We start from the raw sequence: 12,500 nt of genomic DNA on the forward strand, positions 1-12,500 counted from the left end.
ACGCACCAAGGCTCTGCTGCTGCCCTGGACAAAGGAAAATGATTTTACTGCTGATTCCACATATTCTTACTTTCTCATGTATATGTTTCATGTGTTTTCATCTGATGGTGTTTTTAAATGTGCTATAGAAATACATTTGACTGTTTATCAAAGATGAAAGTTTATCCTGATGTGCTGCGTAAATATTTTGATAATTTGTCTAATTTTTTGACATTTTTTAAGCAAAAAATATAAAAAAAATTATGTTTAAGCTACTCAAATCTTAAGATTAAAGTTGCTACGAGGAACTTTTAAATATTTCTGAAACAGTCTAATTTTTCCTCTGATGATCATAAATTACATGTAACAGCAAACCAGACCATCAGTGCAAAGAATGCTATTTTTATATAGTTTTTCTTAATGCCTTTGTCATGGGTATACGCTCACCCAGGAACAACAGCTGGTGTTGTAAAAACACTACCGCTTTTGTCCAAAGGGGGAGCGCTAGAATGAACACACACTGAAAGTTCCTCTAAGCACCTTTTATTAAGGAAGGGAGTGATTGATTGATTGATTGATTATATGTTTATCAACTCAATCTCCCTTTCACCCAAGACACAATTTTAACTTTTGCACATGTGGAATCACCCAGAACTAAAATCTAATTCCTTGATCGTATAGCAGGAGCAAAACCTCGACGTTGTCTAGTGGTTTACATCCTCAGAAAGTGTGAAACAATAATAGCCAAGCTTTGAAAAAACCTTAAAGATAAGTCTGTCTGCTGTAGAAAGGCCACACACACAGACGTGACATTAGTTTGTTTTTGTATATATTCTAAAAACTGGCACAGAGACACAGACGATCGCATCACAAACATAAGAAAAGCGTCACCAGATAACTCATCTTATTTTTTTTATTACTGTTGTTCATTTTTTTTTCCAGCAGAATTCCACTGGTGAAAAACTGTGAAAAAACTTCTGTCTTGAAACGTTTTCACCTCATTTAGTGAATAATTATCTTGATTTTAAGATTTGAAATTGACTGTAAAGCTATATTGCGTAACTTATGCCGCCCCCATCCCATGAGGAATTCTGAATTACAACAACACTGTCTGTCGGTGCATCGCCATCTACATGAGGTAAAGTCTTCAGTGATGGCACATGGGTTTTATACCTTCTGCTGTACGTCCAGGTTTTTTTTCTCAGCAGTAGAATCAACAACTGAAACATTTCTTTGAGGCTCTTCTTGGGGATTTTTCTGAGCTCCTGCACCAGTGTCAGGGGAGGGGGGAAGGGGGGGGGGGGGCACCAGTTTGTAAACGCTGCCACACTGAGAAATACAGAGAGTTTTGTAGGGAGCTGATAATAGGCTTAATCAACTTTGTGTCAACTCGTTTGGGGCGATGGCTTGAATGTAACATCTAACCATCAATTAATTCATAAGAAAAAGTTACGCATTATAGCTTTTATCGCCAGTCAAGACGGACGCTTTTTAACAGTTTCACACAGCTGTTCATGAATACAACATTTCACAATCTGAACACTTGTAAAATGAAATACCTCTAACGATCAATTTTCGTTCCCAACAATATCTTGTGCCGATCCATTTTTGCTTTAGTACCCTATACATATTGATCAAAGTGCAACAATCAATAGCCGTGTTCGGAAAAGCCCTACTAACGTCCTCCCTCCTACATACTCAACATGTATATACTACATACTAAAAGCCCTACTAACGTCCTCCCTCCTACATACTTAACATGTATATACTACATACTAAAAGCCCTACTAACGTCCTCCCTCCTACATACTCAACATGTATATACTACATACTAAAAGCCCTTCTAACGTCCTCCCTCCTACATACTCAACATGTATATACTACATGCTAAAAGCCCTACTGACGTCCTCCCTCCTACATACTCAACATATATATACTACATACTAAAAGCCCTACTAACGTCCTCCCTCCTACATACTCAACATGTATATACTACATACTAAAAGCCCTACTAACGTCCTCCCTCCTACATACTCAACATGTATATACTACATACTAAAAGCCCTACTAACGTCCTCCCTCCTACATACTCAACATGTATATACTACATACTAAAAGCCCTACTAACGTCCTCCCTCCTACATACTCAACATGTATATACTACATACTAAAAGCCCTACTAACGTCCTGCCTCCTACATACTCAACATGTATATACTACACACTGTCTACTTAACCATCCATTGTGTATGCGAGGTTCGTCGGACCGTTTACACTGAAGTATACAGAAGCAGTAAGTCTAAAAAAAAAAAACTTCTGTGTCGTTTGAAAAGACGCAATGCATTGTGGGGCGGTTGAGTATAGGAAAATTAACTTATCGATCCATACACAAAATTTTCCCGGAAGTAAGTGCTCATCCGGGCATTTCTCGCCTACACAAACTCGCATACAAAACCCACAACATACTCAAATTGACGTGAACTTTAGTATGAGTAGGACGTTAGTAGGGGTTTTAGTATGAGTAGGACGTTAGTAGGGCTTTTAGTACGAGTAGGACGTTAGTAGGGCTTTTAGAATGAGTAGGACGTTAGTAGGGCTTTTAGAATGAGTAGGACGTTAGTAGGGGTTTTAGTATGAGTAGAACGTTAGTAGGGCTTTTAGTATGAGTAGGACGTTAGTAGGGCTTTTAGAATGAGTAGGACGTTAGTAGGGCTTTTAGTATGAGTAGGACGTTAGTAGGGCTTTTCCAACTCAGCCAATGTCATATCTTATAGTGGCATTTATTAAGCATTCCTTTTGAATATGTGGTCATCCTCCCTAGATATAACTCTATTAAATATACTCTATCTCTAAAGCTTTAGACTGTCCAGAGATCAGTTTATAGTCTTTCTATAATTTAAAACATTTTTAATCTCTTAGATTTTTTTGAAAATTCCGAAGAAGAATGTTGACCAATTGATTTGAGCAAAAACTGCAACTTCTGCACGAAACATATATTTTTTTTTAATGCTAAAAACTAGCAGATTGCACCGATTAACCCTCCGCTTCTGGGGTGGTAGGATGGCCTAGAGGAAAAGGTGGCCGACCAGTAACCATGAGGTCGCTGGTTCGATCCCCGGCACCGGACAGGAGGGTGTGAGTCGTAAAACTAGCAGAGGCTGGTATTGTGTCTACGGTGCCCACCATCTCTACCATTGTGTCCTTGAGCAAGACACTTAACCCCAAAACTGCTCCAGGGGCGCTGTGCTGCGGCTGACCCTGCGCTCTGACCCCCTCCGAAGTGTGGTAACTTGAGAGGGGATATGCGAAAAGACAAATTTCAATATGCCTCGTGTACAACTGACAAATAAAGATAACTTAACTTAACTTAACTTAACTTCTGTACCGTATCCCAAACAAACAATGACTACTAGACTATAGATCAACTGACTATAGATTGAATACTGTGTTCATTTTTCAGCATATTTTGAAATGATAAAAATGTTAATTCTACAATAAACAGAGACATTCTTATAACTGAGAGCATGTCTCCCTTGCTGATAACAACTGCACTTTCCCATTGAAACCCTGAACCGACAACTTCATAATCGTAAACAACTCAAACAAATAATAATAATAATTTGAAAAAAAATCGGTAAAAATGTACAATAAGGGTACTTTGATTAACTGTTAATTAATGTTTAGTTTCAGGGGTGCTCCGGTGGTGTAGTGGATAGAGCGTGTACCATATTGGCTCTGGCCTTCGTTGCAGTGGTCGCGGGTTCAAATCTGACACGTGAACTTTTACTGCAGGTCATCCCCCCTCTCTCTCTGTCTCTCTCTCTCTCTCTCTCTCTCTCCCCATTTCAACTCTGTACTGTCTAATACACAATCTGCAGTTAATCGGCAGGTAAACTTTTCAAGTATCCCACAACCTGATATCCAATCAGAAGAGAGAATGTTTGGGGGGCGCCCTTAGCTCAGTTGGTAGGGCGTCCCCCCCCCCCCCCCCCCCCCCCCCCCCCCCCCCCATGGGCCTTGGCCAGCAGCAGACCCGGGTTCGATTCCAGCCCGCGGTCATTCTCTGCATGTCACTCCCCTCTCTGCCCCCATTTCAACTCTGTCTCTACACTATCAATAAAGCATAAAAATGGCAACAAAAAAAAAAAAAAAAAAAAAAAAAAAAAGAGAGAATGCTGTATGCGTTTACTAAGCAGTACCTAACAGTTAGTTGATGAACCCGTATCGTAAATAGTTACTTGAAAATGAAAATCAAAAAGGAATCAGCAATGTTGTGTGATTAACATGAATAACAATCTCCCCGTTTCTCTATATCTCTACCTGGCAACAATCGAACCGTTAATTCACGCGATGCATAAAATGTACAAAAATATATGATATATTTATATATATATACGGCTATAGTGACACATTCACATAGCAAGTGGTCGTGTATGTATCTATCCCAGGCACATCTAATACAAACTACTCGTCAAAATATGTTAAAATCTGACTTTTCTCCAAATTTTAAAGGTGCTACGAGGAACTTTTTAAATATTTCTGAAACAGTCTCATGTTTCCTCTGATGATCATAAATTACATGTAACATCAAACGAGACCATCAGTGCAGAGAATGCTATTTTTATATAGTTTTTCATAATGCCTTTGTCATGGGTAATACGCTCACCCAGGAACAACAGCTGGCGTGGGTAAAAACACTACCGCTTTTATCCAAAGGGGGGCGCTAGAATGAACACACACTGAAAGTTCCTTGGAGCACCTTTAAATCAGTGAAACGCTGGCAAATTTTTTTTAAGAACAATATGATTTTACGATTCAATTCATGAATTAATTTGTGATTTAGATGGTTATTTTTTTCAGCATATTATTTTTTTCAGTGATTTTAAGATGTCATGCAGTTAGTTCACAAAATGCATTTTTTAGTAGAACTACGCTATGCTTCTATGAAACTTAAAGGAATACTTCACCCATACGGAAGCGGCGTTCTATCATTATAAAATCACTATTATAATATAATGAATGAGGTTTTTCTTCCCTCAGTCTTCCCTTGGCCCAGCTGTCCTGTTAATCCTAACCCTTACTGTGATGTCACAAGAAGGAAACTGTAGGGTTAGACAGTGAGACCATAAAACACTCTTTCTGCCTTTTCTCAGGCTAAGATGATCCAATTTAATTTTTTTTTGCACATTTATACTAAATAGGATCTCCGAGTTCAATACACCTTCATATTCCAACCGGTGAAGTAGGTCTTTAAGTCATACGCATTTAAAGCTAAGACGTTACACAGCACGGATATGCAAAATAGAAAATGCATCAGGCAACATGTATGTAGGCCTATTGATAGAGAATGGTTTGTCTATATGGAGTATACATGTGAAAATACACAGCTCTGGAAAAAATCAAGAGACCACTCCAAATATATTCAGTGTCTCTCGTTTTACTAATTTATAGACATATGTTTGAGTAGAATGAACATTTTGGTTTTATTCTATAAACTACTGGCAACATTTCTACCAAATTCCCCCCCCAAAAAATATTGTCAATAAAGAGCATTTTCTATTAAGTAATGTAGAGATGAAGATTGAAGGAAAAATCCAGACTGGTCTCTTGATTATTTCCAGAGCTGAATAGTGAGGCTTATTGATAGAGAATGGTTTGTCTATATGGAGTACATGTTAAAAATATCAAACTGATTATACATTTTTCCTTTGAGGCTACTCTTTTAAAAAACGCTTTTCGCAATTTGCGTTTAAACACACACACACGTCTTTTTGTCTTGGTTCCTAGGCTACTTTTTTGGGGGGAAATTTTTACGTTTTTTGCGACTAAAATAACCAAAATTTGATGTGAAATTAGACTATTTATAAAGTGAAATGTGCTTATTTCATACCGTGTGTTTTCACCGTTTGCAATTAAACAAACACGTCTGTCCGCCTACATTCCTACGCTACTTCTTTGGGAACTTTGACGTTTTTTTTCGCGACTCAAATATACAAACTGTGACTTAAAAGTGTGAAACTAAACTATTTTATACAGTGAGATGTGCTTATTTAAATACCATGAATTTTTACCGTTTGTATCTCAAACACGTCTGTTTTCCTGCGCTACAATTTTGGGAAATTTTAACTTTTTTTAACACTAAAATAACCCAACATTTTATTCAAAATGAGGGTGAAACGTGCCTAATTAATGCCCCAATTTTCACCGCTCGAGATGAGACCTACAGACACTATAACATATACTGTACAGATAGAGAGTGTGTGTTTTATGAACAGGTGTGAATGTGGTCAGAAGTATTTTAGCTTAAAAAGACAAAATTATCAAAAGTGCCAAAGTAGAAATGTATCAGGCTCATGTTGGTGATTTCAAATCGTAGCTCGTGTTATAAAGCTTTCTCGTTTAGTAACACACCTAGGTCTTAAAGGAATACTTCACCCATACAGAACCGGCGTTATAAAATCACTATTATAATATAATGAATGAGGTTTTTCTTCCCTCAGTCTTCCCTCAGTCTTCCCTTGACCCAGCTGTCCTGTTAATCCTGACCCTTACTGTGATGTCACAAGAAGGGTTAGACAGTGAGACCATAAAACACTCTTTCTGCCTTTTCTCAGGCTAGGATGAACCGATTTCTAAACTGTTTGCACATTTATATTACATAGGATCTCAGAGTTCAATACACCTTCATATTTCCACCAGTGAAGTAGGTCTTTAAGTGCCTTTAACTTTAACCTTCAAAAACCATCTTAAACTTACACAAACACGGACATAAAAGCCGCCGCCATATTCCACCCAACCAGACACAAACACCTTGCAGTAACCACCAAAATCATATCATCGTTCAATGTTCAATGCCCAAAAAAAGGCATAGTACCATTTATATAATATTAATGTATTATAATTAAATACATTAATATATTTAATTATAATATATTATAATGTAGTAACTTGCCAACGACCTAAAACAGTTTCTTCCGCATTCCGTTTTCCATAGCAATTGTGTGTGTGTGTGTGTGTGTGTGTGTGTGTGTGTGTGTGTGTGTGTGTGTGTGTGTGTGTGTGTGTGTGTGTGTGCGCGTGTGTGTGTGTGTGTGTGTGTCTGTATGTCTGTGTGTGCATGCGTGTTAATTGGTGTTTGTGTATGTGTTTATGTGTGTGTGTGTGTGTGTGTGTGTTAATGATTGTGTGTGTGTGTGTGTGTGTTTCCATCTCATGTCTCTTTCGTTCGCCATTTCATTCTGTTCAATTCTAAAGAGAAAAGTGCAAAAGGAACGAGTCTAAATCCACGACTAAACAAGCCTTATCCACAATCTGTGTGTGTGTGTGTGTGTGTGTGTGTGTGTGTGTGTGTGTGTGTGTGTGTGTGTGTGTGTGTGTCTGTATGCGTGTGTGTGTGTCTGTATGAATGTCTGTATGCGTGTGTGTGCGTGAATGTCTGTATGTGTGTGTGTGTGTGTGTGTTTGTATGAATGTCTGTATGCGTGTGTTAGTGTGTGTGTGTGAGTCTGTGTGTGTGTGTGTGTGTGTGTGTGTGTGTCTTTATGAATGTCTGTATGCGTGTGTGTCTGTGTGTGTGAGTGTGTGTACGATTCTTAATTCTTAACAAAACAAGTCTTCAACACAATCTATTCGACTCATAGAACTGAGGTTTCACTCTCAAATAAACGAAAAATAAAACTAGTATTTGTTCTGTTTGTGTGTGTGTGTGTGTGTGTGTGTCAGTGTGTGTGTGTGTGTGTGTGTGTGTGTGTGTGTGTGTGTGTGTGTATGTGTGAGTGTGTGTGTGTGTGTGTGTGTGTGTGAGTGTGTGTGTGTGTGTTAGTGCAATGTGTCGAGTTTTTGTGCGATTAAAAAAAAAATGAAATGACGTAGCCATCTTTGTGAAGGTGAGAACGTTTAACCTTGACTAAAGCCGCAGTGTGTGTGTGTGTGTGTCAGCGTGTGTGTCAGCGTGTATGTCTGTGTGTGTGAGAGTGTCTGTGTGTGTGTCAGCGTGTGTGTGTGTATGTGAGTGTGTGTGTGCCTGTGTGTAACTCAGTGTGTGAGTGTGTGTGAGTGTGTGTGTGTGTCTCTCTCTCTCTCTCTCTGTGTGTGTCTCTCCGTCTGTGTGTGTGTGTTTTTCTCTCTGTGTGTGTCTCTCCGTGTGTGTGTGTGTGTGTGTGTGTGTGTGTGTCTCTCTCTCTGTGTGTGTGTCTCTCCGTCTGTGTGTGTGTGTCTCTCTGTGTGTGTCTCTCCGTCTCTCTGTGTGTGTGTCTCTTCACAGCTGCTCATTTCAGACCGTGGCAGCAGGCAGAGAGAGATACGTCGCACTTCACTGATCCCAGACCAGCGGAAATCTGTTGTTATTACACATCACAGCTAGAGCCACACACACACACACACACACACACACACACACACACACACACACACACACACACACACACACACACACACACACACACACACACACACACACACACACACACACACACACACACACACACACACACACACACACACACACACACACACACACACACACACACACACACACACACTGTTTAAACGATATCTTTACAAAAAAACGCCTTGAGCTTTTTCTGTTGACAAAATGGGCCTTTGTAAAGACTGTCGAAAAATTCAACTCACCGACTGATTGTTGTACCTCAGCTTTAAGAAAAATTGTCTCGACTGTATGAAATCTTACAATTGAAGTCCAAAACCATTTAGCAAACTGTACATGTTTAGACAGAGATACCTTTACTTAAAGTTGGGGTGGAGGATTTGGGGAGAAAATAGCAGTTGGGATAGAGATTTGAATCCAAATACCTCCACCGCTCCACTTGTTCTCTTTGGTCCCTCCCCTATGGTCCCTCCCTGACACGCTCTACACCAACAACGTCGGTGCCAAAGTCAATGGACAGTCCCAACAGCCAATAAGAACAGAGAATCATCGTAGCCTCGCTCTGATTGGTCAAAGTGTACAGCTCATGTTAACTTTGACCAATCAGAAATCACATTTAACTCTGATTATTTTCACACTTTTAAGAGCTTTATAACGCACCACACACCATCACCAACATGAGCAAGATATTTGTACCTGGCTATAAGTCTTTTCAGCAGTGTTTTAAAATTGAAGAATTGCTTTCAATTACTTTGACAATGTAAAAGTAGCTATGAGGAACTTTTAAATATTTCTGAAACAGTCTAATTTTCCCTCTGATGATCATAAATTACATGACACAGCAAAAACGAGACCATCAGTGCAAAAGAGTGCTATTTTTATATAGTTTTTCTGAATGCCTTTGTCATGGCTATATACGCTCACCCAGGAACAACAGCTGGCGTAGTAAAAACATTACCGCTTTTGTCCCAAAGGGGGGCGCTAGAATTAACACACACTGAAAGAGACCACTCCAAATATTCAGTGTCTCTCGTTTTACTATGTATAGGCATATGTTTGAGTAGAATGAACATTTTGGTTTTATTCTACAAACTACTGACAACATTTCCACCAAATTCCTCCCCAAAAAAATATTGTCATTAAAGAGCATTTACATTAAGTAATGTAGAGATGAAGATTGAAGAAAAATCCAGACTGGTCTCTTCATTTTTTTTTTCTCCGGAGCTGTATGTATGTGACTAGACATTTGATTTAGACAACATTTCTCTAAAATAGCAGAATTACAGTCAAAACTAGCTTCAGATATTAAGCATTAAAGAGTGTATTTTAGCCGTTTCCTATACGTGTTAAATCTGGGGTGGAGGATTTGGGGAGAAAATAGCAGTTGGGATAGAGATTTGAATCCAAATACCTCAACCGCTCCACTTGTTCTCTTTGGTCCCTCCCCTATGGTCCCTCCCTGACACGCTCTACTACACCAACAACGTCGGTGCCAAAGTGAATGGACAGTCCCAACAGCCAATAAGAACAGAGAATCGAAACGCCTCGCTCTGATTGGTCAAAGTGTACAGCTCATGTTAACTTTTGACCAATCAGACATCACATACCCCAGCTTTAATTGAGCGTTAAGTGTTAAGTCTACAGCGTATGTACAGAGTGGGCAGATTAGTCTAAAACTCGTTTTTCATAACGACAATTAAAAATCTCAGAAAAAACGATTGTGTTCATCTGAGCTCTTGTTCTAGGTGACTGAATTTTTTTTTTTCATTTAGTTTTTTTCAGTGAAGTTAGAATAGGACAAAATGCAGCAAATTCAGGTCATTGAAAAGAGATTGGAATAGTGGTAGTAGCGTGTGTGTGTGTGTGTGTGTGTGTGTGTGTGTGTGTGTGTGTGCATGTGTGTGTGTGTGTCTCTGTGTGTGTGTGTGTGTGTGTGTGTGTAAAAAACATTATTTGAAATGAATTATAAGCAGAATTGTTTCGCTGCATTTTGTGTTTCTGGAATCTCTTGACACCCTTGTGCGAATCGGAGTGCAGGTTGTGATTGTAGTTGTTCTTCCATAGCAATTGTGTGTGTGTGTGTGTGTGTGTGTGTGTGTGTGTGTGTTAATGATTGATTGTGTGTGTGTGTGTGTGTGTGTGTGTTCAGTAGACACACAGATCAGGAAACTTCATCTCGTAGACGGGGACGGACTGGTGCTGTGTGTGGCCCGCTGAGATAGAAACGACTCCGGACGGGCTGGGGGGAGGCCTGTGTGTGTGTGTGTGTGTGTGTGTGTGTGTGTGTGTGTGTGTGTGTGTGTGTGTGTGTGTGTGTGTGTGTGTGTGTGTGTGTGTGTGTGTGTGAGTGTGTGTGTGTGTGTGTGTGTGTGTGTGGGAGAGAGGGGGAGAGAGAGAAAGAGAGAGACAGTTTATTTCGGCTTGCCACAACATTAGGACATAATACACCAGGTCTCATTTAATTCTGTTTTGTTGTAATCATCTGTATGTTATGTTGTTATATGTTGAATATTTTTACTTATTAATTTGATGATGTGCTTTGGCAATATTGTAAAATACTGTAACTTTCATGCCAATAAAGCCAATTTGAATTGAATTGAATTGAATTGAATTGAATTGAGAGAGAGAGAGAGAGAGAGAGAGAGAGAGAGAGACAGAGAGAGAGAGAGAGAGAGAGAGAGAGAGAGAGAGAGAGAGAGACAGAGAGAGAGAGAGAGAGAGAGAGAGAGAGAGAGAGAGAGAGAGAGAGAGAGAGGTCAAATGTTTATTATGTTTGCAGTTTGCAGTACTTTAGACGTCCTTAGTCAGGGGTGGCCTTAACGTTCTGGGGGCCCATTTCAAGATCTAGGCCCCCCCCACTTTATTTTCTTTAATAATAAATAATGCTTGTGCATGTTTGTGCCTGCTCCTGGCGAAAAGAAAAAAATATATGGTTCATAGACGGATTATGAGATGATGGGCCACAAGGATTATTTATTAAAAAATTAAAAATAAAAAAAATCCTGTAATAAAACTATCAATAAAGTTTTGAAAAGTTTAAACCTGCAGTGTGTAGAATTTTGGGTTTTATTTCCTAGCAGATTTTGTAGAAAGTAATTATAATATCCATAAGTACATTTAATTTAGTGCATAATAGCTGAACATTTTTTTTTGAATTATTTATTTTTCCCTTAGAAAGGGTCTCATATACAGTATCTCACAAAAGTGAGTACAACCCCTCACATTTCTTCACATTTTTCTTTATATCTTTCCATGGGACAACACTGAATAAATGACACTTTGATACAATGTAAAGTAGTCAGTGTACAGCTTGTATAACAGTGTAAATTTACTGTCCCCTCAAAATAACTAGACACACAGCCATTAATGTCTAAACTGCTGGCAACAAAAGTGAGTACACCCCTTAGAAAAAATTTACAAATTGGGCCCAAAGTGTAAATATTTTGTGTGGCCACCATTATTTTCCAGCACTGCCTTAACCCTCTTGGGCATGTAGTTCACTAGAGCTTCACAGGTTGCAACTGGAACCCTCTTCCACCCATTTATGACAGCATCACAGAGCTGGTGGATATTAAAGACCTTGCGCTCCTCCACCTTCCGTTTGAGGATGCCCCACAGATGCTCAATAGGGTTTAGGTCTGGAGACATGCTTGGCCAGGCCATAACCTTTACCCTCAGCTTTTTTAGCAAGGCAGTGGTCGTCTTGGAGGTGTGTTTGGGGTCGTTATCATGTTGCAATACCACCCTGCGGCCCAGTTTACGAAGGTTGAGTGCACATGGTCAGCGTCGTACACAGAGGTTGCCTTTGGAAAATAGACGTATGAGTGCTGCCAGCATTGCTGCAGGGCTTGAAGGGGTGGGGGGTCAACCTGTCAGTGCTCAGACCATACGCCGCACTCTGCATCATACTGGTCTGCATGGCTGTCATCCCAGAAGGAAGCCTATTCTAAAGATGATGCACAAGAAACCCCACAAAAAGTTTGCTGAAGACAAACAGACTACGGACATGGATTACTGCATCCATGTCATGTGGTCTGATGAGACCAAAATACATTTATTTGGTTCAGATGGTGTTAAGAGTGTGGAGCGGCAACCAGATGAGGAGTACAAAGACAAGTGTGTCTTGCCTAGAGTCA

The 12,500-nt window shown here is 39.6% G+C and overlaps 2 protein-coding genes across 2 annotated transcripts in view; one reads left to right on the top strand and one right to left on the bottom strand.

The window, feature by feature from the left end:
• The window catches only part of LOC307255753 (zinc-binding protein A33-like), a 128,418-nt gene that overhangs the window by 52,484 nt on the left and 63,434 nt on the right, over nt 1–12,500 (top strand). The window lies entirely within an intron of this gene.
• Nucleotides 8,890–12,500, bottom strand: part of LOC307255475 (protein EFR3 homolog A-like) — a gene marked incomplete at its 5' end in the record, with an annotated part of 65,354 nt that continues 61,743 nt past the window's right edge. The window contains one exon of the mRNA XM_080034159.1: nt 8,890–10,615. Within this exon, the coding sequence (XP_079890285.1) occupies nt 10,510–10,615 (106 nt within the window). The 3' untranslated portion in view covers nt 8,890–10,509. The remainder of the gene's footprint in view (nt 10,616–12,500) is intronic.

Source organism: Ammodytes marinus (genome assembly GCF_949987685.1).
Source record: "Ammodytes marinus genome assembly, chromosome: 9".
NCBI lineage: Eukaryota > Metazoa > Chordata > Actinopteri > Uranoscopiformes > Ammodytidae > Ammodytes > Ammodytes marinus.